Source organism: Chiloscyllium punctatum, chromosome 22 (genome assembly GCF_047496795.1).
Source record: "Chiloscyllium punctatum isolate Juve2018m chromosome 22, sChiPun1.3, whole genome shotgun sequence".
NCBI lineage: Eukaryota > Metazoa > Chordata > Chondrichthyes > Orectolobiformes > Hemiscylliidae > Chiloscyllium > Chiloscyllium punctatum.
This window is the reverse complement of record NC_092760.1, coordinates 52,246,651-52,272,577: the sequence shown is the minus strand read 5'-3', so window position 1 is coordinate 52,272,577 and position 25,927 is coordinate 52,246,651. Positions and strand designations below refer to the sequence as shown.

Below are 25,927 nucleotides of genomic sequence, written 5' to 3'. Positions count from 1 at the left end.
ACCCCTTCTTTCACTACAATACCACAACATTAACTACCTCCTGATAATACCTCGGCATAACTCTCCAGGCACGAAAATACCGCTGCAATGTCATCACTTGCTCTTTCCTCGGTGGGGGGGGGGGTGGTCCCCATCAAATCCCAATCTCTGCAAAAGCAAAACTCTTAAACGTTTAACCACAGAAGCACCGAGTGTCCTGTCTTTCAATGAACGATACAGAGGAGGAATTTGCAATTCCACCCAGCGATCACGGCAGCTTCCGAAGGATGAACTTGGCGTTCATCCTCCTTACACCCAAGCTTCGAATTATAATGCAGAAATTAGACATAACCCCGTTACAAAAATCTAGAACAAATGTAGACCTATAACCTGGTGATTTTAAGAAATAATATACTGGACTCACACACATCACAAAAATTGACTCAAAACTGTTCAGCCCATCAACTCAGAACCCAAAGGTGCCTTCCTGGTCCCGATAATTCCCTTCAAATTCGACGACTGTATCATTCGAGTGAGTTTTGTTTCTGGAAGTAAAACCGACCCCAGTTGAATCTGATTAATGAAACATGCCACAATCTCATACTTCAGAAGAAAACAATATGGTTTCCAGAAAAAAAAAGCAGATGTAAAAGCACTCTGTGGATGCATATATAGAGAGGCTGGGAGATTGCTAACCTCATTGACACGGCACGTCCCATTAAACACATACAAAAAAATCTTCCACCAAAAGTGTCCTATTTTAACAAAGCAGCAGTTACAGCACGTGTTAAATTATCAGAGATAAGTGGTTAGCTCCTTACCGTGCATTGTAACAAAAGCCTGAAATTCTTACAGAGAGAAGGAAATGCTTTTTAAAGGTCGTTGCGGTAGAGCCCCTCCGTTCCAATTCTGTGAGTGAGGGGGGATTTTGGGGGAGAGAATGAATCCGGAAACAGTGACGGAGCTCCTGTTACATTTCAAACGGGATAAAGCTTGAGCGCATTGACCGAGAGGGCTGAGCTCTCGTCTTCAGTGTGAAGAGCAGCCAATTAACCGAGAACAGCGATTACTGCAGCTCACACGGAAATCACAAGAGTCTTTAATAATTTCCATAACTTTTGACGGGGGAAGGGGAGGTTACACCATTGAATGATTTGAGCTCAAAAAAAAACCTTTCCAGCGGCCAATGTTGACAATAGGATGTTAAAATCCAACAAACATCAAAAAAGTAGCCATTACGATGAATGGTTACAGAAACTGACCTGATTATTGATATCTGTCCAACTCTCCGCGCAATTACAAAAAAGTTTAAATTGTATTTTAAGTATCAACGAATTCTGTTTAAAAACAGAAAAAAACTCTTTTTGCTGGAAAAGACATATGGCGCGGGTTTGTTGCATGATTCCAGCAATATCTTTATTATAAGCATTATCATGCTGAGACTCGCAATCGTTATTCATTGCGTTCCTGCATTATCCGGAAACTGCAGGAATGCCATGTCCCGTGGCTTCCTAGGACCCTCAGGTACAATCCCCAGACATAGTCCCTCCTGGAGGTGTGGTGAGGGCGCCACACAGTGGTCAGACTAAGCAGTTGAAGAACTTGGACTCTGCTATAAATCCACACGTGCCACAAAACTGACTCAAAACAGTTCACCCCATTAACTCAGAACCCAAACCTCGAGTCCCACAGAAACAGCATTGCCGCAGAATCACCTGCTATCTTCAGATTTTCTCATAATCGTTCAAATCGTCCCCGTCATTTTCTCAATCGAAAGCTTCTCCGTTTGTATATGGCTTCATTTTCACTGTACCACTGTGAGGTGTCCAAATCTAACTTACAATAGTTTCGATGCGAACATAACGGCGCGCAAAACAAGTTGCTGATTATCCCCGTTTTCTGTGGAGCAGGTAATGGAAAATCTTCTCTGAATCCTGTGTAGTAATGTCCAATTGTTGTTTGATATTTTGTTCAATTGTAATTATAACTTGGAATATTTGAATACAGATCAGTGCTATTTTCATTTATTGAATTATCATTGAGTTGCTCATATTCGTGTATTTCATGTAACAATGTGTTTTAGGAGCCACGTTCTGTAGTGTAGTGTTAGGGGAAGAGTGTGAGGTGGGGAATTCTAAACTCTCCTCCCAGGTACAATGAAGAATCTGCACCCTATGTGTAGGCTGGAGGGGAACATAAATAAACATTATATTATTGATGGTACCCTTTTGATTGAAGTAGTTGCATTGGGAGAAAGTTGCATCACATAAAATTATCAAATTTTTAAAATAAACCCTGGTGACCGAGGACGTGTATAATGGGTCTCGTGGCTGGAGATCATATAAAGAAAAATGATTTGCCCTGAATCATGCCTGGCTTCTTGAGTGCTGTAATGCCAAGTCCAGTTAAGTACCGAGTATTCCATTCCACTCCTGTCTTAAACCTTGTGGATGTTAGACAGAATAGTAAGTAACCTGTCCTGGTGTTGTAGCGGTAACATGGATATGGCAGAAACCAAAACAGACATTGCTGGAGAAACTCAGCAGTTCTGGCAACATCTGTGCAGAGAAAGCAGTTACCATTTTGGGTATTCAGACTTCCAGCATCCACAGTTCTTTATTTTATATATAGAGCTGATCCTACTGAAGTTCCAATTAATGCAGTCCTCAGAATAGAGTGGATTGTGGCTGTTGGACTGTGACTTAAGTGTAAAAGTGTACGCGTGGCCTATTTTCTTGTGACCTATTTGTTTTTTGAAGATCATCGTTAGCTGACACTTACCAGATGTATTGCCTGGCGTCTACCAGCCCGAGGACGAATAAAGTCAAAGTCCTTCTATGGGCTGACAAAGGCTGCTCCAGTACCAGTGGATTTGTGATTGGGGCTAACATGAAATCATTAGTGAACAGCCACATTCCTGACCTTATGACAGCAGAAAGGTCATTGATAAAACAAGTAAAGATGCTTAGGCTGAATTACTTCCTTAAAGAGCTCCTGTGGTTATGATCTGGAACTATGATCATTGCCTCCCATCAACATGACATCCTTCATATATAAGAGATAGAACTTCAGCCACCAATGGTTATTTAGTTGACCTCTATTGACCTTAGACTCACTCAGGCTGGTATCCCTTGCAGACAAATTAATGTCAAAGACATCTCTTGTTCTTTTCTCCAGTATTAGGTTCGTGCACCCTGTGATGACATCTGTAATTCTGGCTGAATCTGATCTGCATATTAGCAAACAGGTTAAAGATGAGTAGATGCTTTAAGGCAAAGGAGACATTGGTTAGAAATAAACAAAACATGTGTGGCAATTTTGTTCAAAGAAACAATGCCTGCTGTGAGGAAGGATGATATTCAAGAAGATTATTAATTAAGGCCATGTGCATTGAGGTAATGGAAAAAAGGGACAGTTTTACACACACAGTGTCCATTATCTATGAGTGCTGGGGCCATCAGCAGCAGAAGGAGTGTATTCCACCCTCAATCGGTAACCTAACCCTCACTCTATCATTATGATCAAACCAAGTGATAAACCCTGGTTCAATGAAGGATGCAGGAGAGCATTCTAGGTGTAGCCCTAGGCATGCCCAAAAATGAGGTGTCAAGTGGTGAGGACTGCAGATGCTGGAAATCAGAGTCTAGATTAGAGTGGTGATGAAGGGCTTTTGCCCGAAATGTTGATTTTCCTGCTTGGATGCTGCCTGATTGGCTGTGCTTTTCCAGCACCACTCTAATCTAGTATCAAATGGTGAGGCTACAATACAGGACTAATTGTATGAGAAACAGCAGATACAGCATGAGCTGCACAGAGCTAAGCAATCACACAACTAACAGACCAGGCTTAACTCTGTGGTCCTGCCATATCCAACTGCGAATAGTCATGCACAATTAAACAACTAACAAGAGGAAGAGAATCCACAAAAATACCATCCTCAATGATGGGGGAGCCAAGATGTTAATGCAAAAGCTTAAAGATTTACATCCATCTTTAGCAATAAATCCAAGTGGATGATCAATTTCAGCCCCCTCCTAAGGTTACTAACATCACATTTGATTTAGGCATAGTGACCCTAGGTTAAACCTACCAGCAGTCATTTCTCTCTGGTGAAACAGCAGACTATGGACCTCTGGGACAATGGATACTTTTGTTTCTTTCACTTCATGTGATACCAAGAAACGGCTAAAGGCACTGAACACTTCAAACTATGTCCTCATTATTTTTTTTCCTGCCATCATGCAGACTGTCGAGGTCTGTATGTGACAGCAGCTTTCAGAATCGAAAGTCAATGTGTCTGCGAGCTATTCAATGGCTGGACCCTCTGAGCAACTTCTTGATTACACAGTTTATGGGAAACATTAACTGCAAAGGCTGTGGGCCCTGACAATATCCAAGTAATAGTACTGAAGATTTATGTTTCAGAACAAGCCACACACCCCTCACCCCCAGCCAAGCTGCTTCCGGGTATCTGGGACACTGATGTTTTCATGGACCAGACCAAACTCCCTTCAAATATATCAAAGAGATAGCCAAGACCCTGACATTTTATTATTTAAATGCAAGTGTAAAGTGCTGTGTTTTAGATGTAATTGGCTTTAAGCAAAATACACTTTATTCTTACCTTATAGTTAAAGTATACATAAAATAAAGAATTGGAATAACAACTATTTTTGGAAAACTTAACAGAACACTTCAAACACTTCAGATTATTTAACTGCTAAACAGTAACTGTTCTAATATAGTAATTTCCCATAAAAACAACCTTGGCAAAGGCAAATTCAGTAAAATAGACTGTCTCACATGTGATTCTGGCAGCAGGAAGAGAACCCAAGCTTTTAGCTGTAACAAAGAAAAGAATGTAGCAGCTTTGACAACCAGGTTCAAAACTCAGCAACTACTGAAAGCTAAACTAAAACTCTGGGTGGGTGGGAGCCTGACTCCACCCATTCATGCTGCTTCTATTGTTCCTATTTCAAAAAAAAGTCAAGGCGTCAAAGCTATTTACTTTATTAGCTTGGAGGAGACTAATTACCACCAATGGTCAAACCCTCTTCAAAACATCCAGGGCAAAATACATCTCTTAAAGCCCATAGTATTGTCATAATATCTTTCCAGAGAAATGAAAAATTGCAGCTCTGTGCCATCCACAAAAAGCAGGTCAAATCTGGCCAATTATTGCTTTTTTATTTCAAAAATATACTTAATTCACAAAAAAAACTTTATATACACACATAGTTGCTAAAGCAGTTGGTTCTGTACAGCCCTTCTCACCACCAGTCAAGTGATGCCTTGTTGCTTGTTGGAAAGTTCTAGTGATGAAGCATTCTGCCAAATGACTTCAACAGTTCACTCAGGGCACAACCCAACAGGATCTGCTCTCTCCTTTTCCCACTGGTACACGAGAATGCTACTTGCTGACCACTTGCGGTCAAAGATGTTTTTCTTTGCAAATTTCTCCAACTACTTGGAGTGTTTGGGAGCGCTAAGGCCAGTCCCATCCTTTGTAACACAAGGGACAGGTAGAATCTCAGTGCGTAGTGACACTTTAGTGTTTGCTTGATACGGCTACATACAAAGGTGGCCATCAGAATGAGGGTGACATTGGGTATGTTCTTCCGCTTCTTAACCAGAGCCTTGTACATGACGTCCCTGCGGACACGATCCATCTTAGACCCCAGATGAAGTGAAAGATGGCTCAAGTGACTGCAATGACGCGAGTTCTGGGAATGGACCAGACCTGGGCCATGTACAATAACAGAAGGAGTACGTCTCATCTGAATACTAGTTTTGGAAAGGGATCAATGCTCCCAAAAGCTAAGTTTTTGTCTCACCTTGGAGATGCACTCCTCCCAAGTTTTGACGCATGCCCCAGGCCCTCTGATCCATATTTCCAGAACCTTCAGGTAATCTGTCCTGACGGTGAAGGGGATAAAGGATCAGTCAACCCAGTTCCCAAAGAACATGGCTGTGCTCTTGCCTTGATTTACCTTGGCTCCCCAGGCCATTTTGAACTGATCACAGATGCTCACGAGATTGTACATTGTCAGCGGATCAGAGCAGAAAACGGTAAAGTCATCTCTGTACACAGAGGCTTTGACCTGCAGGTCTCCGCTGGCTGGAATAGTCACCTCTCGCAGGGTCACATCCTTCCTGATGGACTCATCAAAAGGCTCTACACAACACACAAATATGGCCACAAGAGAGGGCAGCCCTGCCTGACTCCAGATCTGATTGGGAAGCTTTTTGATTCCCACCCATTGATTTGAGACCGCATTAATGATGTTGGTGTAGAATAGTTGAATTTAATTGTGGATCCCCTCCCCAATGCCCATTTTTGAAGAGCACATCCTATATGTAGGGGCACGGTATCCTGTCAAAGGCCTTCTCCTGGTCTGGCTGATGAGGCAGGTGTCCACCTCCCTGCCCTGCACATAGGTAGTAATATCCATGAGGAGTGAGAGACTATCAGAGATCTTCCTCTCTAGGTACAGCACAGGTTTGGTTGAGGTGAATCATCAATCCCAGAGTAGACCTGACCCAGTTGGCGATAACTTTCAATAGGATTTTGTAATCTGCAACCAGCAGTGAGATTGTTCTACAATTTGTAATTTCCTCCTTCTCTCCTTTCCACTTGTAGATGAGGGTGATGATACCCACATGTTACCTTCAGAAGCGTACTGTTATACACCTCCAGTAGCTACCTGCCAATCAAATCCCAAAGAACTGAATAAAACCCAGCTGGTAAACCGTTGCTACTGGAAATTTTATTCTTTTCGAAAGGACTCAAGGGCACTGGTCAGCTTGTCTAGAGATAGCGGCTGGTCCAGCCTCTCCCATGTGCTGTCATCTAAGACCTCAATGATAGAGGACTGGGAGGCCATGCTATCAGTAGGCTTCGTGTCATACAGTCTGGCATAAAAGGATTTGCTGATGTCAGGCTGAGATGATGTTACCAAGCTGTCTTCATCCTTCAGGCTTCTGAGCACAGAGCTCTCCTTGTGCACCTTCTAGGAGCACAGCTCATCCTGCTGCACGGTGCAGACCCTGGACCAGAAGATTATCTTGGAGGTCTCCGAGGCAAAAAGCGCGGCTTGCTGGCTCTTCACCTCCTGAAGGTCCTCAGTGACATCAACCTCCATCCTCCGCAGCAGGGGTATGTCTGGATGCTTTCCTGGAATTTGGACAGTTTTCCCCATCTCTCTCTCTTGCCTTCTGAACACCTTTGAGGATAAAGAACCTGGTCAATTACTGCTGTACCACTCTGCGGTGGTAAACAAAGTGATGGAAGGAGTCAGAGTTATCAAGTGGTTCTTATTACAGTCATAGAGACGTACAGCACGGAAACAGACACTTTGGTCCAACTTTGCCATGCCAACCAGATATTCTAAATTAATCTAGTCCCATTTGGCAGCTCATATACCTCCATACCTTTCCTATTCATACACTCATTCAGATGCCTTTTGAATGTTGTAATTGTACTAGCCTCCACCACTTCCTCTGACAGCTCATTCCATACATGTACCACCCTCTGCATGAAAAAGTTGCCCTTTAGGTCCCTATTAAATCTTTCCCCTCTCACCTTAAAGCTATGCCCTCGAGTTTTGGACTCCCTAATTCTGGGAAAAGACCTTGCCTATTTACCCTATCCATGCCCCTCATGATTTTATAAACCTGTATAAGGTTCCCCCTTAGCCTCCGACTCTCCAGGGAAAACAGCCCCAGCCTATTCAGCCTCTCCCTGTAGCTCAAATCCTTCAATGCTGGCAACATCCTTGTAAATTTTTCTTGAGCCATTTCAAGGTTCACAACATCCTTCAGCTAACGCAGACATGATGAACCAAGTCGACTTTTTCAATGCTATAAACATTCTACTTCTGTCTAAGTGGTCCAATTGTTCCGGAAGTTTTAGAAAATCATCAACCTCATGTAATCCTATTTCCACTAAACTGCTTAGCAATCTCCTTCCACTCCTGGCTCCTGTATCAGCTGATGTTGTTAATAGAATCTATTTTTCGGTACTGTTTCTCTCTGTTTTACATCTCTTACCCCTGAAATACCTGCACTGGTCTTTCTTCCTGTTCCTGTGCCACTACCTCTGGTCTCCCTAAAAGATCTATCTTTGACCCCTATTATTTCTCACCCATCTGCTGCTCCTTGGTAAAAGCACAGCATCAATTTCCACTGACAACACCTTTCCTAGCTTACCACCATCTCTCTAATCCCTCCACTGTCTCTAAGTGGTCAGCCTAATTGTCTGATTCCATTGATTGCACCAAACATACAGAAAGTCAGAATTGGATTCAGGAAAGACCATAACTGGAAACATATGTGGGTGAGAAAAAGTAAGAATGTGAACGAAAAGTTAAATTTAAAAGACTAAAGAACTAGAGTCAGCGTATAGGCAGCAATAGGCATAAGGGGTGGAGGCCTTTAATGAGATTGGACATTAAACAGACCCTCAAAGTATTTGTGAGTTCTGAGAGTCCCTGAAATCATTCTAGCCCAGACATGAAGCTATCTTGTTGGACTAAATGCATATGCATGATGCCCAACACATACTTGTCCAAGTATCTCATTTTTATTTTTCTCAACTATTGTAGGGTCATAATTTTTTCATATTTCATGCTTCCCTTTGTTGTTGTAAAGATGTATTTATTTGCTGATTGATTTCATTGCTATGTTGCATTGTTAATGCAAAATACATATTGCATTTGTCTACAAAGAGAAGTAAGGCATGTTGTGATCTCTACAGCATGTTATGAAATTCTATAATGTTTAAAAAGATTTACAGATAACCATGACACATTGATGGTACCAAGACCAGGGATCTACAGCCTGCAGCTCTAGAAATGCAAGCAGTTAATTAAAGACTGTTGTGCAGTTCCGATCCTTGACTACCTGCTTGTTTAATTTTATTAGACTTCTTTTAACATTGTATTTGTCAGAAAGTATCAATACTTATTTTGTAATATCCTTTAAACATTAAGCATTGCTGAAGAAAGGCACACTTTGTCAAAGATTTTTGTCTTGCATTCATCAAGACATATCATACCTGGTATGACAACTGCTCTGCCCAGGACTGTAAGAAACTACAAAAGGTGTGTACACAGTCCAGATCATCACAGAAGCCAACTTTCCATCCATGGACTCTATTTACACTTCTTGTTGCTGCAAAAAGGTTGCCAACATGATCAAAGATGTACCCCACCCTCTTCCAACCTCTTCCGTCAGGCAGAAGAGGTAGAAGCTTGAACACATGCACTAACAAATTCAAGAATAGCTCCTTCTCTACTGTTATTAGACTGATGAAGGGACTCTCTAACTTATGATAATGTTGACCTTGCTAATGTTGAGCTTGCTTTGTGCACAGCCTGTGCAGTGTCACCTGTGTGCCTCACTCTGTCTAAACACCCTATGATCTGTACGTCCTAGCTTACTATCATTAACCTGTACTGCTTGCAAACAAAACTTTTCACTGTACGTAGGCTCACGTGACTACAATAAAACTGATCTAAAGGGGAGCAATTCTTAAAATTCTGTACAAATACTCTGTCAGATTTCTCAACAAACTTATTGAGGAAAGAAAAGACCTTTTAGAATGGAGATAAGGAGAAACTTCTTCAGCCAGAGAGTGGTGATACTATGGAATTCATTGCCACAGGAGGCTGTGGACACCAGGCATTGAGTATATTTAAGACTGAGTAGATAGGTTCTTGAGTATCAAGGGGATCAGGGTTATGAGAAGTAAGTGGGAGAATGGGGTTGAGAAACTTTTCCACCATATTTGAATAGTGGAGCAGACTCAATGGGCTGAATGGCCTAATTTCTGCTCCCATGTCTTATGATCTTATGGAAAGGGAGCTCATTCAACTGCTCCATTTCAGAGGTGAATTTGCACATAGGATGGAGTTCATTAAAACAAATAAGGAAAATTTTTAGAAATATGCCAGGGGTTCTCTAATCCTGTCTATCCTGAGCCTACTAAAGATACAATATTTTAAATCTAATATGACTCTTCTTTGGAATTGTATGGAGTTTTGATCAAAGCTTTGAACGGCTTTAAAATGTTATTGAAATTCAATTCTAGTTACAGTCCTAAGTTTAATTATTCTTGACATTTAAGTAATTGCAGTCGTTATGTTTCAGATAGTGAATTCAAATTAAATTTTGAAGATGTTTTCTTTTAAGGTTGCATGTTTCTTGATCCACAAAATTAAAGTCTGTAACAAGAGTCATAGAGTCACAGAAATGTACAGCACAGAAACAAACCCTTCGGTCCAACTCTTCCATGCTGACCAGATATCCTAACCTAATCTAGTACCATTTGCTAACACTTGGCTCATATCTATCTAAAACCTTCCTATTCATATACCCATCCAGAGGCCTTTGGAATGCTGTAATTGTACCAGCCTCCACCACTTCCTCTGGCAGCTAATTCCATAAAGGCATCACCCTCTGCAAGAAAATGTTGCAATTTAGGTCCATTTTAAATCTTTCCCCTCTCACCCTAAATCTATGCCCTCTATTTCTGGACTCCCCTACCCCAGGGAAGACTTTGTCTATTTTTTGATCATGCCCCTCATGATTTTATAAACCTCTATAAGGTCACCCCTCAGCCTCTGATGCTTCAGAGAGAACAGCCCCAGCCTATTCAGCCTCTCCCAGTACCTCAAAATCTCCAACCCGGGCAACATCCTTGTAAATCTTTTAAGAACCCTTTCAAGTTTCACAAAATCTTTCCGATAGGAAGGAGACCAGAACTGCATGCAATATTCCAAAAGTAGCCCAACTAATGTCCTGTACAGCCATAACATAACCTCCCAACTCCTGTACTCAAGGCTCTGACCAATAATGGAAAGCATACCAAATGCCTTCTTCACTATCTTATCTTCCAAGGAACTATGACCTTGCACTCCGAGGTCTCTTTGTTCAGCAACATTCCCCAGGACCTGATTATTAAGTGTATAAATCCTGCTAAGATGTGCTTTCCCAAAATGCAGCACCTCGCATTTATCTGAATTAAACTCCATCTGCCACTCCTCAGCCCATTGGCCCATCTGGTCAAGATCCCGTTGTAATCCGAGGTAACCTTCTTTACTGTCCATTACACCTCCAATTTTGGTGTCATCTGCAAACTTACTAACTATAGCTCCAATGTTCACATCCAAATCATTTCTATAAATGACGAAAAGCAGTGGACCTAGCACCAATCCTTGTGGCACTCCATTGGTCACAGGCCTCCAGTCTGAAAAACAACCCTCCACCACCACCCTGCGTCTTCACCCTTTGAACCAGTTTTGTACGAAATGGCTAGTTCTCCCTGTATTCCATGAAATCTAACCTTGCTAACCAGTCTCCCATGAGGACCCTTGTCGAACATCTTACTGATGTCCATCTAGATCACATCTACTGCTCTGCCTTCACCAATCCTCTTTGTTACTTATAGAGTCATAGAGATATACAGCATGGAAACAGACCCTTTGGTCCAACCCGTCCATGCTGACCAAATATCCCAACCCAATCTAGTCCCACCTGCCAGCACCTAGCCCATATCCCTCCAAACCCTTCCTATTCATATACCAATCCAAATGCCTCTTAAATGTTGCAGTTGTACCAGCGTCCACCACTTCCTCTGGCAGCTCATTCCACACAGTTACCACCCTCTGCGTGAAAAAGTTGCCCCTTAGGTCACTTTTATATCTTTCCCCTCTCACCCTAAACCTATGCCCTTTAGTTCTAGATTCCCCCACCCCAGGGAAAAGACTTTTCCTATTTACCCTACCCACGCCCCTCATAATTTTGTAAACCTCTATAAGGTCACCCTTCAGCCTTCAACACTCCAGGGAAAACAGCCCCAGTCTGTTCAGCCTGTCCCTATAGCTCAAATCCTCCAACCCTGGCAACATCCTTGTAAATCTTTTCTGAACCCTTTCAAGTTTCACAACATCTTTCTGATAGGAAGGAGACCAGAATTGCACGCAATATTCCAACAGTGGCCTAACCAATGTCCTATACAGCTGCAACATGACCTCCCAACTCCTGTACTACACCTCTTATGCTCACATCCAAATCTTTTATATAAATGACAAAACATAGAGGACCCAGCACCAATCCTTGTGGCACTCCACTGGTCACAGGCCTCCAGTCTGAAAAACAACCCTCCAGCTCCACCCTCTGTCTTCTACCTTTGAGCCAATTCTGTATCCAAATGGTTAGTACTCCATGTATTCCGTGATATCGAACCTTGCTAATCAGTCTCCCATGGGGAACCTTGTCGAACGCCTTACTGAATCCATATAGATCACATCTACTGCTCTGCCCTCATCAATCCTCTTTGTTACTTCTTCAAGAAACTCACTCAAGTTTGTGAGACATGAGTTCCCATACACAAAGCCATGTTGACTATCCCTAATCAGTCCTTGCCTTTCCAAATACATGTAAATCCTGTCCCTCAGGATTCCCTCCAACAACCTGCCCACCACTGACATCAGGCTCACTGGTCTATAGTTCCCTGGCTTGTCCTTACCACCCTTCTTAAATAGTGGCACCATGTTAGCCAACTTCCAGTCTTCTGGCACCTCACCTGTGACTATCGATGATACAAATATCTCAGCAAGAGGCCCAGCAATCACTTCCCTAGCTTCCCACAGAGTTCTAGGGTACACCTGATCAGGTCCTCTCCTCAGTAGATAATCTACATCTTAAAGAGGTTAACATTTCAGGTTTAACCCTTCACTGGAACTCGTACAAATTAATTGTTTCACATAGTTTTCTTCCCTGTGCAGTTGGACACACTCTTGAGGATTCCATCTCAGGACCTGTTGCATCCTATTGCCCTGACGTTTACCCAACATTGGCCATTGGACACGCTCAACCCACAAGCCCTACCTTACCCGATGAGACGAATCTTAACTGTCAAGTGAAAACGTTTTTCTCAAATCTAATTACAATATTTATAATAAACAAGTGTCCAACGAAAATAAAAACAAAGGTGTTTTTTAAAGAATAACTATGATTTCGTTTGCAGCAACGTATGTGAGACATTAGTGACTCTAGGATAATCCTAGAGAGTTGGTAGTCCTAAGTACTTTTCTTGGAAAATGGTGATAAGACATGTCCCCTGACAGCTGCGACCAGACATTTCTGCAGCTCGCTGACTGACTTGTGATTGACGTGAGGAGGAAGAGGAGGGTCTTCTTGTCACGGAATATCGGTGCAGTTCAGACCTGCAGCCCAGACCCCTGAGTCTGTATCAGTCACTTGTGAATGGAACCAAGTGCTGGCGAGCAAGAGGGAATTGTTTTTTTGAATGGCTCCTATTGGAGAAGCCGCTTAGACCTGCCCCAAGTCTGCGTGTGTTTTCGAGTATTTCCTGGGGGAGGAACCAAACCATGGCTGATTTCAAAGGAAGAGCTTGTGGTACAGAGTCTCTCTCATGTTATTAAAATCCACGGCGGGTAAGAAAGTGACAGTGTATGTAGGAGTGTTACTCAGCTGTTTAATGTGATATTAATACAGTCCCAGACTTTAATGGTGAAGCTTACTTTATGAAACACGTATGGATTTTGTTTTCTTCGAGCGGAAATCTGGCGTTAGATGGTGCAGTTGGTGAGAGGACAGGTTGTAGTTCGGACCGGAGTTATACTGTGCTCTAAGAAGAGCTGCGCTGCCGTTGGCGCCAACAGTTTTCAGGTTAGGTACGTGGAGAAAGTTTCGGTTCCTGAAGTTGGATGTGTTTAATGTTTAAGGCGAGCACCCACACTGAAACTTGTTGTGAAAGGCCTGCTATAGACCGCGCAATTTTGAAAGCAGACTTCACCCCCACCTTACCTGGAGATCCCAGCACTACTGTGCATCTAGACTTAACTATACCGTTTTGCAACAAGGTAAGAAAAATATGTAATCGCTGCCCAGACAAAATCATGACGGGTACTAATTCAGACACAGCTGTTTCTCAAGTAAAACTTAACCGTTTAATTGACTCTCGTTAACCAAACAGGGTGGACATTATTGTAACCACTTTTGCAACTAAATAAGATGGATATAGAAAACTCTTGTTGAATAAATGGAAAAGTTTCAAAACCAAGCTTGCAAACGGAGGTAAACACTACGATGGGGCATATAGTGTTGTTGACTTAGGAAATAAAATGGCAAAAGTGTGAAAGAAATTCAAACAGAAAAGCAAATTGGGTTGTGAACCTTTTTCTTTTTAAAAAAAACTCATTTCTGGAAGATAAAACAGCCCATTTCTTCTATGTCACAATTCATTCAGAAAAACAGGCGAATAGTGAGCAAGTGCCCTATGTTGAAGTTTGAACAGATGGAAAACGTGACAGGGATTTCAACACTAACACGTTTAAAGAATCAGCTAATAAGCTACAAGAATGAACATCAAGTAATTTAATCCTGAAATTTACAATCATTAATATAACAGCATTGGGTCTTGTCTTCACACAAGGTGCCTATGCTCGCTGGCTCTCTCTCTCTCATTTCTAGCAGGGGTTTTTGGATCAGTTCATAAGTAGTACATGTAGGCCATTCAGCTCGTCACGTTTGCTCCACTGTTCAGTGAGATCATGGCTGACCTGATAACCCTCAATTCCTCCTTCCTGTCTTTTCCCCCAAAACTTTTGATTTCCATACTGATTAAAAATCTGTTCAGTAGCATAAACCTTGGGCAAATAATCACTTTTCTAGACCATACGGATAGCAAATACTTTGCATGTATTAAATCAGCTGACATTGCTTAAATTCAAACTTTGGGAAGTAACTCCAAGCTTCTCACTGGGTGATCTGGCAGTTGGAGCTATAAAGGGTACCTTTTATACTTGGATGCCATTTGGTTTTTATGTATACTGTAATCCAGGTAGAATAAAACCTGTGGCTATACATGAAGCTAATGTTACAATGAAGACTGATACAGTTTTGGTATCACATCCAGGTAGTCTTGATGCAAGACAGTACGATAATGAAACACACAAGATTAGCATGTTATAAACGATGTGCAGAATGATTTGCAAAAGTAGACTTCGTAAAAGTAACACTTAATGCACTTTGGGTAAAAAATGTTGACTGGTAATTTCATCTTTCACCAGAATTGCATTACCATGGAACCTAGCAGCTGCCAACTTCACAGTGCTTTGAGGCGCTCATCAGAGCTTGGGCGTGCAGTCCTGAAGCGTGCTCGGAATAGGAGAGTACATTGGTCGCCAGATGATCTGTCATGCGGTGGAGAAAGCGAATCAGTAGAATCTTCAGTTCAGAAAGACGAGGTAAAAGTGCAAGCTGAAGCATACCACGTAACAAAGTCTTCAGTACCAAGTGGTGAAATATTAACACATGAAGAAGTACATGAAGCATCGTTTCCAATAGGGAAAGCTAAAGTTATAACACAGGAGAAAATATGTGAAGTACCATCTTCAACAGCAAGAGATGAGATGAGAGTCCAAAATAAAATAGTTGCAGAAGCATTCTGTTCAACAGCAGGAGATGAAAAGTTAAAACAAAATATAGTTTGCAGAACTTCAGCATCTTCAACATCAAGAGATCACAAGGCACAAAATAGAGCATTTTATCTAGGTCCTTCAGTAGTGCACAATAAGATGAAAGGACGAGATAATGTGTGTAGAATAACAGAACCTTCAACAGCAAAGAATGAAGTGTTAACATGGAATGGAATATGTGGATACACAGCACATTCAATGAGAACTAAGGTTGTGGCTAATTTTATTTGTTTTGTTTCCTAGAGACAGCTGAAAGTACTAATGATTTGTGTTCACGAAAGACCTAGTGTATTAGTAGAAATTGGTATACATTTAGATTAATATAATAGAAAACTCCAGGAATCCCACAGATCACTTAATTAAATAATGCCCTTTATGATTCCAGCGTATTGCTGCATATCAAGAAAGCAATATATAGAGAAGCTCTGGAACTGAAGAAAATTAAAATGATCAAAAATAACATTTTAAAAAGTTGTCAGTAAAATGACAACATGGAATGAGTCAATTGGTCCAAAATGGTAATGATATTTCAGACAAACAGTAGTCTTAATTCCTTGTCATAGTCATAGAGTTATACAGCACAGGAACAGACTTTTCGATCCAACCAGTCCTCGCTGAACATAATCCCAAACTAAACTAGTTCCACCTGTCTGCTGCTGGCCCATATCCCTCAAAATCTTTCCTGTTTACGTACTCATCCAAATGTCTTTTAAATGTTGTAACTGTGCTTGCATCCACCACTTCCCCCAAAAGTTCATTCGACACACAAACCTCCCTTTGTGTAAAATGTTGCTGTCTTTTTTAAATCTCTCTGCTGTCCTGTTAAAAATATGCCCCTTGCAAAACTTCCATATCCATTATTGTCTTTCAATCATCTATCGATTAAAAGTTGGCATGTTCTTCTCTTCAATCCCTAATTCCTTTTGTGAATTTCACAACTTCTCAGCTTTCTTGAGTATGCAAGTTACCTGCTTTCTTCTGTTCTAAATACCTCCCATTTACACTTGGACATTTCTGCTTCCTCGTGATAGCTCAACCATTAGAGACAAATGGTTGGTCTCTGTATTTTGTCGCATCCACAATGGGTTGCGAGCTGACCTTAAAATAAGGAGTTAGGTTAAAGGTAATTGTTGAGACTGGCAAAAAATGGGAAATAGATTCTAGAACATTTGTATGAACCGTTTTCCCAAACAGGGAGCAGAAGAATGCTATTCAGCCCTTTAAGCCTATTCTTCCATTCAATAAGACTATAAGGAGTAGGTCATTTGGCCCCTCACCTGTTCCACTATTCAATAGGATCATGAGGAATTTTTTCTGAGGTTTGAGAGTCTTTAGAACCTCTCGTCACAGAGCTGTGATGGCAGAGTCCTTGTGTATATTTAAGGTTGGGATAGATGAATTCTTGATCAATAGGACAATCAAGGGTTAGGGGGAAAGGACAGAAAAATAAATGAGTTTTGTTGGATCAACCATGATCCTGCTAAATGGCAGGGCAGGCTTGAGGGGCTGAACAGCCTACTCCTGTTCCTAGTTCTTATGGTTTTATGGTCTTACTTCCTAGGACATCTTTTACTTGAAAGTCATTTATTAACCTGTCTCATTAACCATTACCAGATCCAGGTTAGCCTGCTCCCTGGTTGACTCCATGATGTATTGCTGTAGGAAACCTATTCCTAATCACTTGATGAATTTGTTGTCATGGAAAAGCTTTTCCAATATGATTAATCAACATGAAGATTAAAGTCGCCCATTATTATTGCCCTATTATTTTGTCATGTTCCTATAATTTGTTGTCTTATATCCTTTCCTATAGTTTGGCTGTTGTTTGCGACAGGGAGAGTGGGGAGGGGGTCTACATACTATGCCTAGGAATGTTGTCTTTCCCTTGCGGTTGTTTACCTCCACCCAAATGGACTCTACATCATCTGAGCTGAGATCATCTCTCAATTGTTCTCATTTCATCTCTTATTAACAGTGCTATCATGCCATCCTTAAAAACATTGACCATCGCTTTGCTCAGTAGTCCTGACAGGATCCCACCTGTGGTGTCAGCATCTTGGTAGACCGACTTATGGCACCATAAAAACCCAATATTATTCTGATTTATAGAAACACAGTACAGGAGAAACTGCAGCAATGTTGAGAGAGAAACAGTTAGTGTTTTTTGAGTCATTGAAATATTTTTTGTCTCTGTCTCTCTCACACCAGACCTGCTGAGTTCCTGCAGCACATTCTATTTTTCTTTGTCAGATTTTCAGCTTCTGCATATTTTACTTATTTGTGATTATGATTGTATCTCTTTCAGGCTAAACAAGAATGGAGTGACATTGATGAAGCTTTTGCTTCAGTTCTACATTGTTTGGCTCATGCTACCAGACAGTGTAAGGTGAGAAATGTCGATATTCAAATCTGTACAATTCTTTTTCACAAATTAACAAACATTTCTTAGGACGTTAACAAAATAGATTCAGTATTGCAGATGAGACCAACTGAGCATAATCTCCAAATGAGAGGGTCACTATTATTCATCAACTTGTACCTGTTTAGTTATATCACTACAAGTTGTAGTTGCAAATGTTTTATTCCAGAAAGGTAGATGGTGATAGAATATTGGTGCCTAATCTTTTACAAATTTTTTAAGACTTATTTATTAGCACACTTTACAAACATGCACCTCAAACCCAACCATCACATTTTAATATGCTTTTTGAGTGAATCCCTACATACTGAATGCAATTGAATAGTCAGTTATTGTACAATTAACACCAACTCACATTTTTTCTGAAATATCAAGTTACAAGATTATAATGGCAATAAATATAGTTAAACAGTTGGCAAAACTTGTTTCTCTTGGTCAGCTAACAATTAGTGTCAAAGGCAGGAGTTGTAAAGAATAAACAGAAAAAGGACTTGTACCTGCTTATTATGGAAGGCTAAAAGTAAAAACAGAAGTTGTAGTTTGAAGTAATGGCTATCCCATGTTTTATTGGGGACAAGTTATGGAAAATAAACATTTATGGAATAAAGCACAGTTCAGTTAATTGAAATTAATATTAGGAATATATCCAGGATACAAAAAATTGAGAATTTTATATAGTACAACATGGTCTAGATTATTGTTTACACAGAGATCAAAGAAAGATCAGTGCAATGCTTTGGGTGTGTTTCATGTATAGCACTGGAGACTGTAGGATATGGAACAAGAAACTGAGGAAGAATCTGGAATTACTGGACAAATGATGTCCAGAGTGACTTGTCCATCCTTTTTAAACCCTTTTCTGACACCATTCTGAGTTTAAGCTGGTCCCTTCACAAGCTTTTTATCAGATTTGATCCTGTGGTGAGCTTCCAAACATATTCACATGCCATAATAAAAAGCACTGTTTCCACATTATGAACATTGCCCAATTTCACCCTGCCTAGACTCATCTGATCAAACCCTCATCTTTGTTACTGCTGGTTTATACTATTCTAACACACTTCTGACGAGCCTCCCACATTCTCCCCTTCTTAAACCTGAGGTAATCTAAAGCTATACTGTCCATGTCTTGCAAAAAGTTCTTTCCCTATCACCTCTGTATTTTGTGACCTACATTGGCTCCTTGTAGCATAATACCTTGATTTTAAGTTTCTAATCTTTGTTTTAAGCTCTTACTGTGGCCTCAGATTCCTCCTTCCAATCTTTTTAATCTCCTAATTTACTCAGTCCCACTTTTATTTTAAATGTTTTCATTGCTAGTGATGGTCATAATCTGGGCCTGAACACTGATTTAAATGTTGACCTGCACTGTTTCTGTAAGTATGCCTTTTGGGTAGGTGCTGTAAGTAAAGTGCTGATTTGGTCCTGATTTAAATTTAAAATTAATAATTACTATTGAAAGATCCTTTGCATCATGAGTTACTCAGCTAACTCTTGTGTCCTTAACAGTTCAGATAATCGAAAGTCAAAAAATTTCTTTTTCACACTATTATTTAAATGATATTCAGCTGGATTTTTTATTTTGATGCTTCAAACAGATAGTGATATTCCTTTGGGTTATACTGTTTAGGTCACGAATGTAGCTGATGCTGGGTTAACCTTTCTGTCATTGCCATATAACACACAGGAAGAAGATTGTTTTGAAGCCAGTCAACTCATACCAGGGTATCACTGCAGAAATTCTCCAGGGCCAAGTCATAGGCCTAGCTATATTATGTTATGTAAATGTCACAGTATCCCTAATATTGTTGTGGTTGTACCTATCCCACATTGATTATAGCACTTCAAGAAGGTGGCTCATCAGCATTTCCAGATCAGCATTTTCATATTGGTACCAATCCAATATGAAAGAATATCTTTTAAAAAGCTAATGCTAACATCTGATGTGTAATTTCACTTTATTCCTTTCTTCCTTACTGATGAGAAGGTGTCTTGCAATTTGTAGATCAGTTATACAATGTATTTTGCACAAAACTAATTGATTTCATATTAGCCAAGTTGGTCAGGTCTGATATTAACAGGTAGCACAGGCCCAACTCAGCCAGTTTTGTTATATTAATGTCTGATGTAAAATCCCCTTTTGAAATGATTACCTAACACTTTGACTATGAACAAAGGATTTGCTGCTATGTAGCTGTTCTTCAGTAATGGTGGTGGCATTTAACCAGCATTTTGCAAGATGTGAGATAAATTTGATTTAAAAAGTCATATAGCTTTGACTGGTCAGTGATGACCATAGTTAAGCACAGCTGTGCTAACTTTTTAATAGTTATATAACCCGGAACTTGTGTCTTGAGTATAACAGCATAAAATAACATTGAACTACTGGTAGAAAATACATGGTGTACAATCCCAATAGCTAATGTTTTGCAATTTAATGTATCACCCAAACTGTAATGACAGCCCATTTCAATTGATAAGGGTATAAGTGAAGTCTGAGTACAATTAACTTATTGTAATAATTGTGCTGTGGCTTTTATCTTGTAGCACTATTATAAGGATGTACCGCTAAATGAAACAGACAAATTGGAAGAAAACCATATTCGTCGATACCACATGGCGCCATCAAGAACCAAAGTTCCTGTGAGTAAGAGATCTAGATGTAGAATGGGCAAGAATTTCTGATGAACTTAAGATGGGAGCAGTGCAAGGAAATTCATAGTTAATCATTTTGCAATCTTTGGTAAAAAGGTGTAATGTTGATTGGCAGGTGTGGGGAGAAACAAAACTAATATTTTTAAAAGTGCTCAGGTCCAAAGTCAATCTGTCCCTTTGTGACTTTGCTACAAGCGATTGTCTGGTAGTTTGTACTTTATGAAACTTGGAAGGGTTCAGAAAAGAGTTACAGGGATGTTGCCAAGTTTGGAGGATTTGAGCTTAAAAAAGGTCTTTGCAGCATATGCACAGCCCTTTTGAGCAGAAGGAACATTGCTTTTGATTAGAGTCTGGAGTCTGCACAAAATGACCTACAGCTTTTTGAGATTCTCGCTGCATGTTGGTTTTGCCCTGAGACCACCTGTGCTGACTGCATTCAGGAAAATCATGGCTGCAGGTGGTCCTGACACAGTAGTTGATTTGTCAAAAGTGAATTACATGTACAATAAGGCCAATAAATGCTTGAATAGTTTTCTTTTAAATTACAGACTAATCTGGTAATAGGATTTGCTGTGACCTAACAGTTTCTCTTTTTTTTAAACAATTAGGTTAGATACACCGATAAGGTTCATATTCAAGTGGCACCAGGTTCTTACGCAGTGACAGCAAAATCCAAAATTTCAGAGAGACAACAGACGCGTGTGATACATTTGGGTCCAGATCAGACGATCAATCTTGCCTTTCATGTCTGAAGTATGGGCAAGAAAGATTTGGACAGTTTATGACAATAACCAGTGGCCCTACATTTATTTTCATTTAGGGACATTTGGAACTTTGAATATCTGCACAATGGTCATCTTTTACAATTAAAATATTTTTTCTCTGAGCATTTGAGAACTGAGTGAAGCAACCATTTTTTGAAGTGTAATGTTGCTTAGTTCATTTGAATGTAATACAGTTTTCAAATGGAACATAATTGAATTATATAATGTATTTTATTGTTTTATGTGACAACATTTTAGTTTTAATATAGCTCTTGTACTTTTATAAGAGTGATTAATTTTCAATAGACTTGACCAATATTTGTTTTAATAACCACTTTCATAATGTGACAAACATATTGAATGTGTTTTTTTACTGCCACAATCAGTGTTTTGCATGGTAAAATGTTTATTTTCCCGCTCTTTGTGTGTGTATTCCAAATAAATATCAGCATGCTTTTGTGAATTTTAAATTATTATTTTAAATCCTCAGTTACCTAGAATTGAATGAGCCCCACCCACTATCACAGAAACACCGATTGGATGCAAATAAAGATGTTTGTATTTCGCAGCTTACAGATAATTTAGTCTCTGATTTATGATGACCATTTTCTTATGAAGTAGCTTGAGGTATCTTGGAGGGAATCAATAATTTTAAGTTTAAATGAAGAATTCACAGCAGGTTGTGAAGTTCCTTTTGGTCACGTATCCAGGAAGTTGGTTCTCATGTGAATTTTGAAACATGCACAGGTTACGTGCTTTGGCTACTTGATGACTTGCAGCTAGTTTGAATCAAGTTCCCAGATTGGTTGATGGGCTTGTTAACAGCTGCTAGTTGATCTTGTAAACCAAGAAATCTTTGCTGATTCACCATGTGCTTTTTACAAGTTCAAAGTATTTTCCAAAATAAGGTGGTGTGTTCATCTTGATTACATATCTTGTTTTGTAGGTTAACATGTCTGAGGCCTACCCCCTTTATTTAGGATAAGAGGGGCTATTGTGATTCAATAGAATAGTGATAGTGGCTACTGAATTTTGATATTCCGTTTTATCCAGTGTGAAATATGGAGACAGGTATTTGTAATCCAAGTTTATAATTTCCTGCCATTTGGGACGTTGGACTTCGATTTATAAAATCATGAGGAGCCTAGATAAGCTTCTTAGTAAAAGCCTTTTACCTGGGGTTGGGGAGTTCAGAACTAGAGAGTATAATTTTAAGGTGAGAGGAGAAAAATTTAAAAGGGCCTTGAGGAACAACTTTTTCACATAGGGGTTTTGTATAGGGAATGAACTGCCAGAAAATGTGGTCAATGCAGGTACAGTTAGAACAGTTAATGGACATTTTGAATAGGAAAGGTTTAGAGTGGAAAGAGCCAAATGTGGGCAAATGGGGCATTTTGTTAACTTTGGGGTAACTTGGTCGGCATGGAAGTGTCTGATTCTGTGTGTATGACTCTATACTTCCAAAGTTGGTTCTAAATGAGATTTTAATCTGCCCTTTTTGTTTGAAAAGGGGTCAGAAGGTCATTTTGGAAGATTGAACGAAAGACCATCTTTCCTTGAAATCATGTTGCATCATTTGACTTAAGTAACGAGCTACCTAGTGAGATAGTTGAGGTCTTTATGACGAGAAAAGGCAAGCCACAAGCAGGCTGAGTTCAGAAGAGCAGTGACAGCCCAGCAGAAGGCAGTTTAGTTTTGGTTATTTTCAGACCATTACAACTGGGAAGAAGTGTTGGTCTGCTTGTGTGGATAAGGGTGGAACTTGTCTTTGGCTTTTCTCAGGATTTAGTGAGTTAGCCATAGCAAATCACAGCTGGTGAACGGCAAAAAGGAAGTGCTTGTGACCTCTGTCATTTGAATAAGCAATTTTCAAAGGAAGTTAGGAATGATGCTTCATTGGGATTGTGTTTGTAACAAATATTGCAGGTAAAACAATTTTTTTATCATGAGTTCTTTCCAAATTCTTTCATAGAAACATGGGAAGTAGGAGCAGGAATGGACAATTTGGCCTGCTCTGACATTCAGTAAGATCATGACAGAGAATGAATCTCAATACTATATTTGTGCTTTCTTCCCCGTACCCTTGATGCTTTTCAAATCTAAACACTTTCTCTTAAAATATATTCAGTGATTTTGCTTCTATAGCCTTCTGGGGTGGAGAATTCTACAGGTTCACTGTTCTTTAAATGAAGAATTTATTTTCCTAAAAGTCTGTCTTATCCTGAGACATTGTCCCTTCGTTCTAGACTCCACATCCTCCTTGCATTTCGTCTATTCAACCCTTTATATATATATATATAAAGTTTTTATTTCTGTATAAACTGATGCTCTTTTGTCAAAAGTACATTAGCAGCCTCTTGTAAAAATGACCACAGCCTGATCACTGTGGCAACCAAATTGCAAAGTTTAAATCTCATTGTTGTGCATCAAGCAATATTTTATTCTAGAAAAGGACTTGTCCAGCATTACCATCTGTAATCCTAACACAGTGTACGAATTACACTGCCTTTCTATGAATTTCAGCGATGGCAGTGAGGTATCTTTGTCCCATATTTTAATCACATATTTGCCAGAAACTTGATACTAATTGTTTTCTAAGTGCTGAAAGCCCTTGATCTGTGACAGCCATCATAATAGCCTGTGTCCAATTTACTATTCACAAAGTTTAGAATATTATTGACTTGAATTGGGCATGCTAGTAGTATTGCATGTTGTCATAAACAACAATTTAAGGCATTCTGGTTTAGAAATTTTCAAAATCAAAGTTCTGTTAATAGACAAAAGGAATTTTTGTTGAAAAAGTTTGATTTATATCTCATTTTATTAATGCCATGTCGCACCTTTTACCTCAATATTTTGCAAGATCAAATTGTATTTATACATTGTGTTTAATGCAAAATAAAATGTCCCATGGTGCTTCACAAAAGGTAAGGATTAAAAATGAATCAAAGACACAAATTAGGACTTACGATCAAAGTTTTGTTAATATTATGTATTTTAAAGTCTTTTTATAGAACATGCAGGATTTGGAGGTGGACGGAGAAGTAAAGCAGAGAGGCATACCCAAGTACTTAAAGGTTATCAATGATGGAACCTTGGAGAGGGGATAATGGATGAAGGGTGAGGTCAAGACTGTTTATAGGGTAGGAGAAGGTTGTCGTTCTGAAGGATCAGGCCCATGGAAGGATTTAAACCTGAGGATGAACATTTTATATTTGAGGCATTGGGACTGGTGTAGGTCAGCAGGGATAGATCATGAATGAGTGGAACTTGATGTGTGATTGAGTGTCAAGAGCAGATACTTAGTTGGGCTTAGGTTTAATGGCAGATAAAGGTTGACCAGGAGATCACTGAGTTTGGAGACGATGAACAGAATGATGAGGATACTGATGGACTTCAGGAGAACATGTACAGATTGGCGGCATGGTGAACAGAAGGCAGATGAAATTAATGTACACAAATATGAAGTTATGCACTTTGGTACAATACCATTCTAAAGGGGAAGGAGTAACTATCTTAGAATATATGTGAACAAATTGCTGAAGGTTAAAGGGCAAATGGTGAAATTGGTTCAAGAAGATTTATAGGTTTCTGAGCTTTCATACCACGTGCCTCTATTTATAAAGCAAGGAAGTTATGGTGGATCTTTATAAAACACTGGCTCAGTTTCACCTGGCCTAATGTGTCTAATTCTGCAAACGGTGCTCTAGGAAAGATATACAGATTTTACAGAGGTTTAAAAAGAAATTTGAGAATGGATCCCAGATAAGAGACTTTGACTATATGGATAAACAGGCAAAGCTGGGTTACTTAACTGATGGAAGGGAAAGTTGAGAGGAGAGTTTTGGTGCCATTTATAATCAGTGTGTGAATAGAGTAGATAAAAGAAAAAAGTGTCCCAATCCAGCACAAAGTGACTTGATTGGCATCACATCCATAAGTATTCAATTCCTCCAACTCCCTCCTCTTCCAACAACCCTGCCAAACTAGGGATAGGCCATAAATGCTGGCCAGCCAGCAAAGCTCACATGCCATGAATCAAAGGGGGAAAACAAAGCTAGTGGTTATTATCCTTGCTGAATTTTATATTTAAGGATTGAATAGTGGGGTGGTGTGGAAGGGCAGTTAAAATTAACAGCATGTTGCTTCATGTTCTGATCCCAGTGTGCTATCAGTTATGTAATCCAAAACAGAATGACAATACCCTGCTAGCTCTCTGCGGTATGGACTGACCAGTATAGTAGCAATAGTAAGGTTAACTTGGGAATGAAATTTTAAAAAGCCAGGAGTAAAGCAGATTAGAGAAATAAAAAAGGATTGAACTAAAAACAAATGGAAAAAAAAGTGAATGTATTATGCTATTTCCCAGTTACTTATTAGTTCTTAGAATTGTGATGCATTTAGGATCTGGAATGCACAATAGTATCTGAGTTACAGTGGTAATAACAAAGACTGAACCTGGTTAAATATGTCTAAAATGTTGCAACGTGCTTTATTCGATTCTTTCTTCTTTCTGTCTCTTGTTCTTCAGCCAATTTCTCTGCTTCATGGAATCTTTCTGCTGCAATTCTGTTGCGTTCTTCCACTCGTTTCCTTCTAACCTC

The 25,927-nt window shown here is 39.8% G+C and overlaps 3 protein-coding genes across 13 annotated transcripts in view; 1 reads left to right on the top strand and 2 right to left on the bottom strand.

Annotated features, from left to right (window-relative positions):
* Positions 1 to 1,009, bottom strand: part of dennd2b (DENN domain containing 2B) — a 462,540-nt gene extending 461,531 nt beyond the window's left edge. For 4 of the 6 annotated variants that reach the window (XM_072592318.1, XM_072592325.1, XM_072592315.1 and 1 more), the window contains exon 1: positions 801 to 1,009. The gene's annotated coding sequence lies outside the window, so the exon portion shown is untranslated. Of the gene's footprint in view, positions 1 to 403; positions 525 to 800 lie in introns of those variants that run through there. The other 2 variants (XM_072592319.1, XM_072592326.1) reach the window with 1 other exon arrangement.
* A 637-nt stretch (positions 1,010 to 1,646) lies between these two features.
* On the top strand, positions 1,647 to 21,891 carry akip1 (A kinase (PRKA) interacting protein 1). Of its 6 annotated transcripts, none has more exons than XM_072592313.1 (5): positions 1,647 to 1,889; positions 15,078 to 15,254; positions 17,791 to 17,871; positions 20,452 to 20,547; positions 21,168 to 21,891. In XM_072592313.1, exons 2-5 carry the CDS (start codon positions 15,090 to 15,092, stop codon positions 21,309 to 21,311), a joined length of 486 nt encoding a protein of 161 aa, XP_072448414.1. In that variant the 5' UTR covers positions 1,647 to 1,889; positions 15,078 to 15,089; the 3' UTR covers positions 21,312 to 21,891. The 6 variants fall into 6 exon arrangements, with proteins under 6 accessions (XP_072448414.1, XP_072448410.1, XP_072448411.1 ...); XM_072592309.1 differs by lacking the exon at positions 1,647 to 1,889 and adding an exon at positions 13,206 to 13,401; XM_072592310.1 differs by lacking the exon at positions 1,647 to 1,889 and adding an exon at positions 13,285 to 13,439.
* Positions 21,661 to 25,927, bottom strand: part of LOC140493641 (uncharacterized) — a 41,117-nt gene continuing 36,850 nt past the window's right edge. The window contains exon 11 of the mRNA XM_072592307.1: positions 21,661 to 25,927. Within this exon, the coding sequence (XP_072448408.1) occupies positions 25,796 to 25,927 (132 nt within the window). The 3' untranslated portion in view covers positions 21,661 to 25,795.

Bases quoted from the DNA above. Each gene is read 5' to 3' on its own strand.
- akip1 (XM_072592308.1), top strand. From the start codon at position 13,713: ATGTGTTTAATGTTTAAGGCGAGCACCCACACTGAAACTTGTTGTGAA. The intron at 13,869-15,077 runs GTAAGAAAAATA...ATCTTTCACCAG, and splicing joins CTATACCGTTTTGCAACAAG to AATTGCATTACCATGGAACC. The intron at 20,548-21,167 runs GTGAGTAAGAGA...TTAAACAATTAG, and splicing joins CATCAAGAACCAAAGTTCCT to GTTAGATACACCGATAAGGT.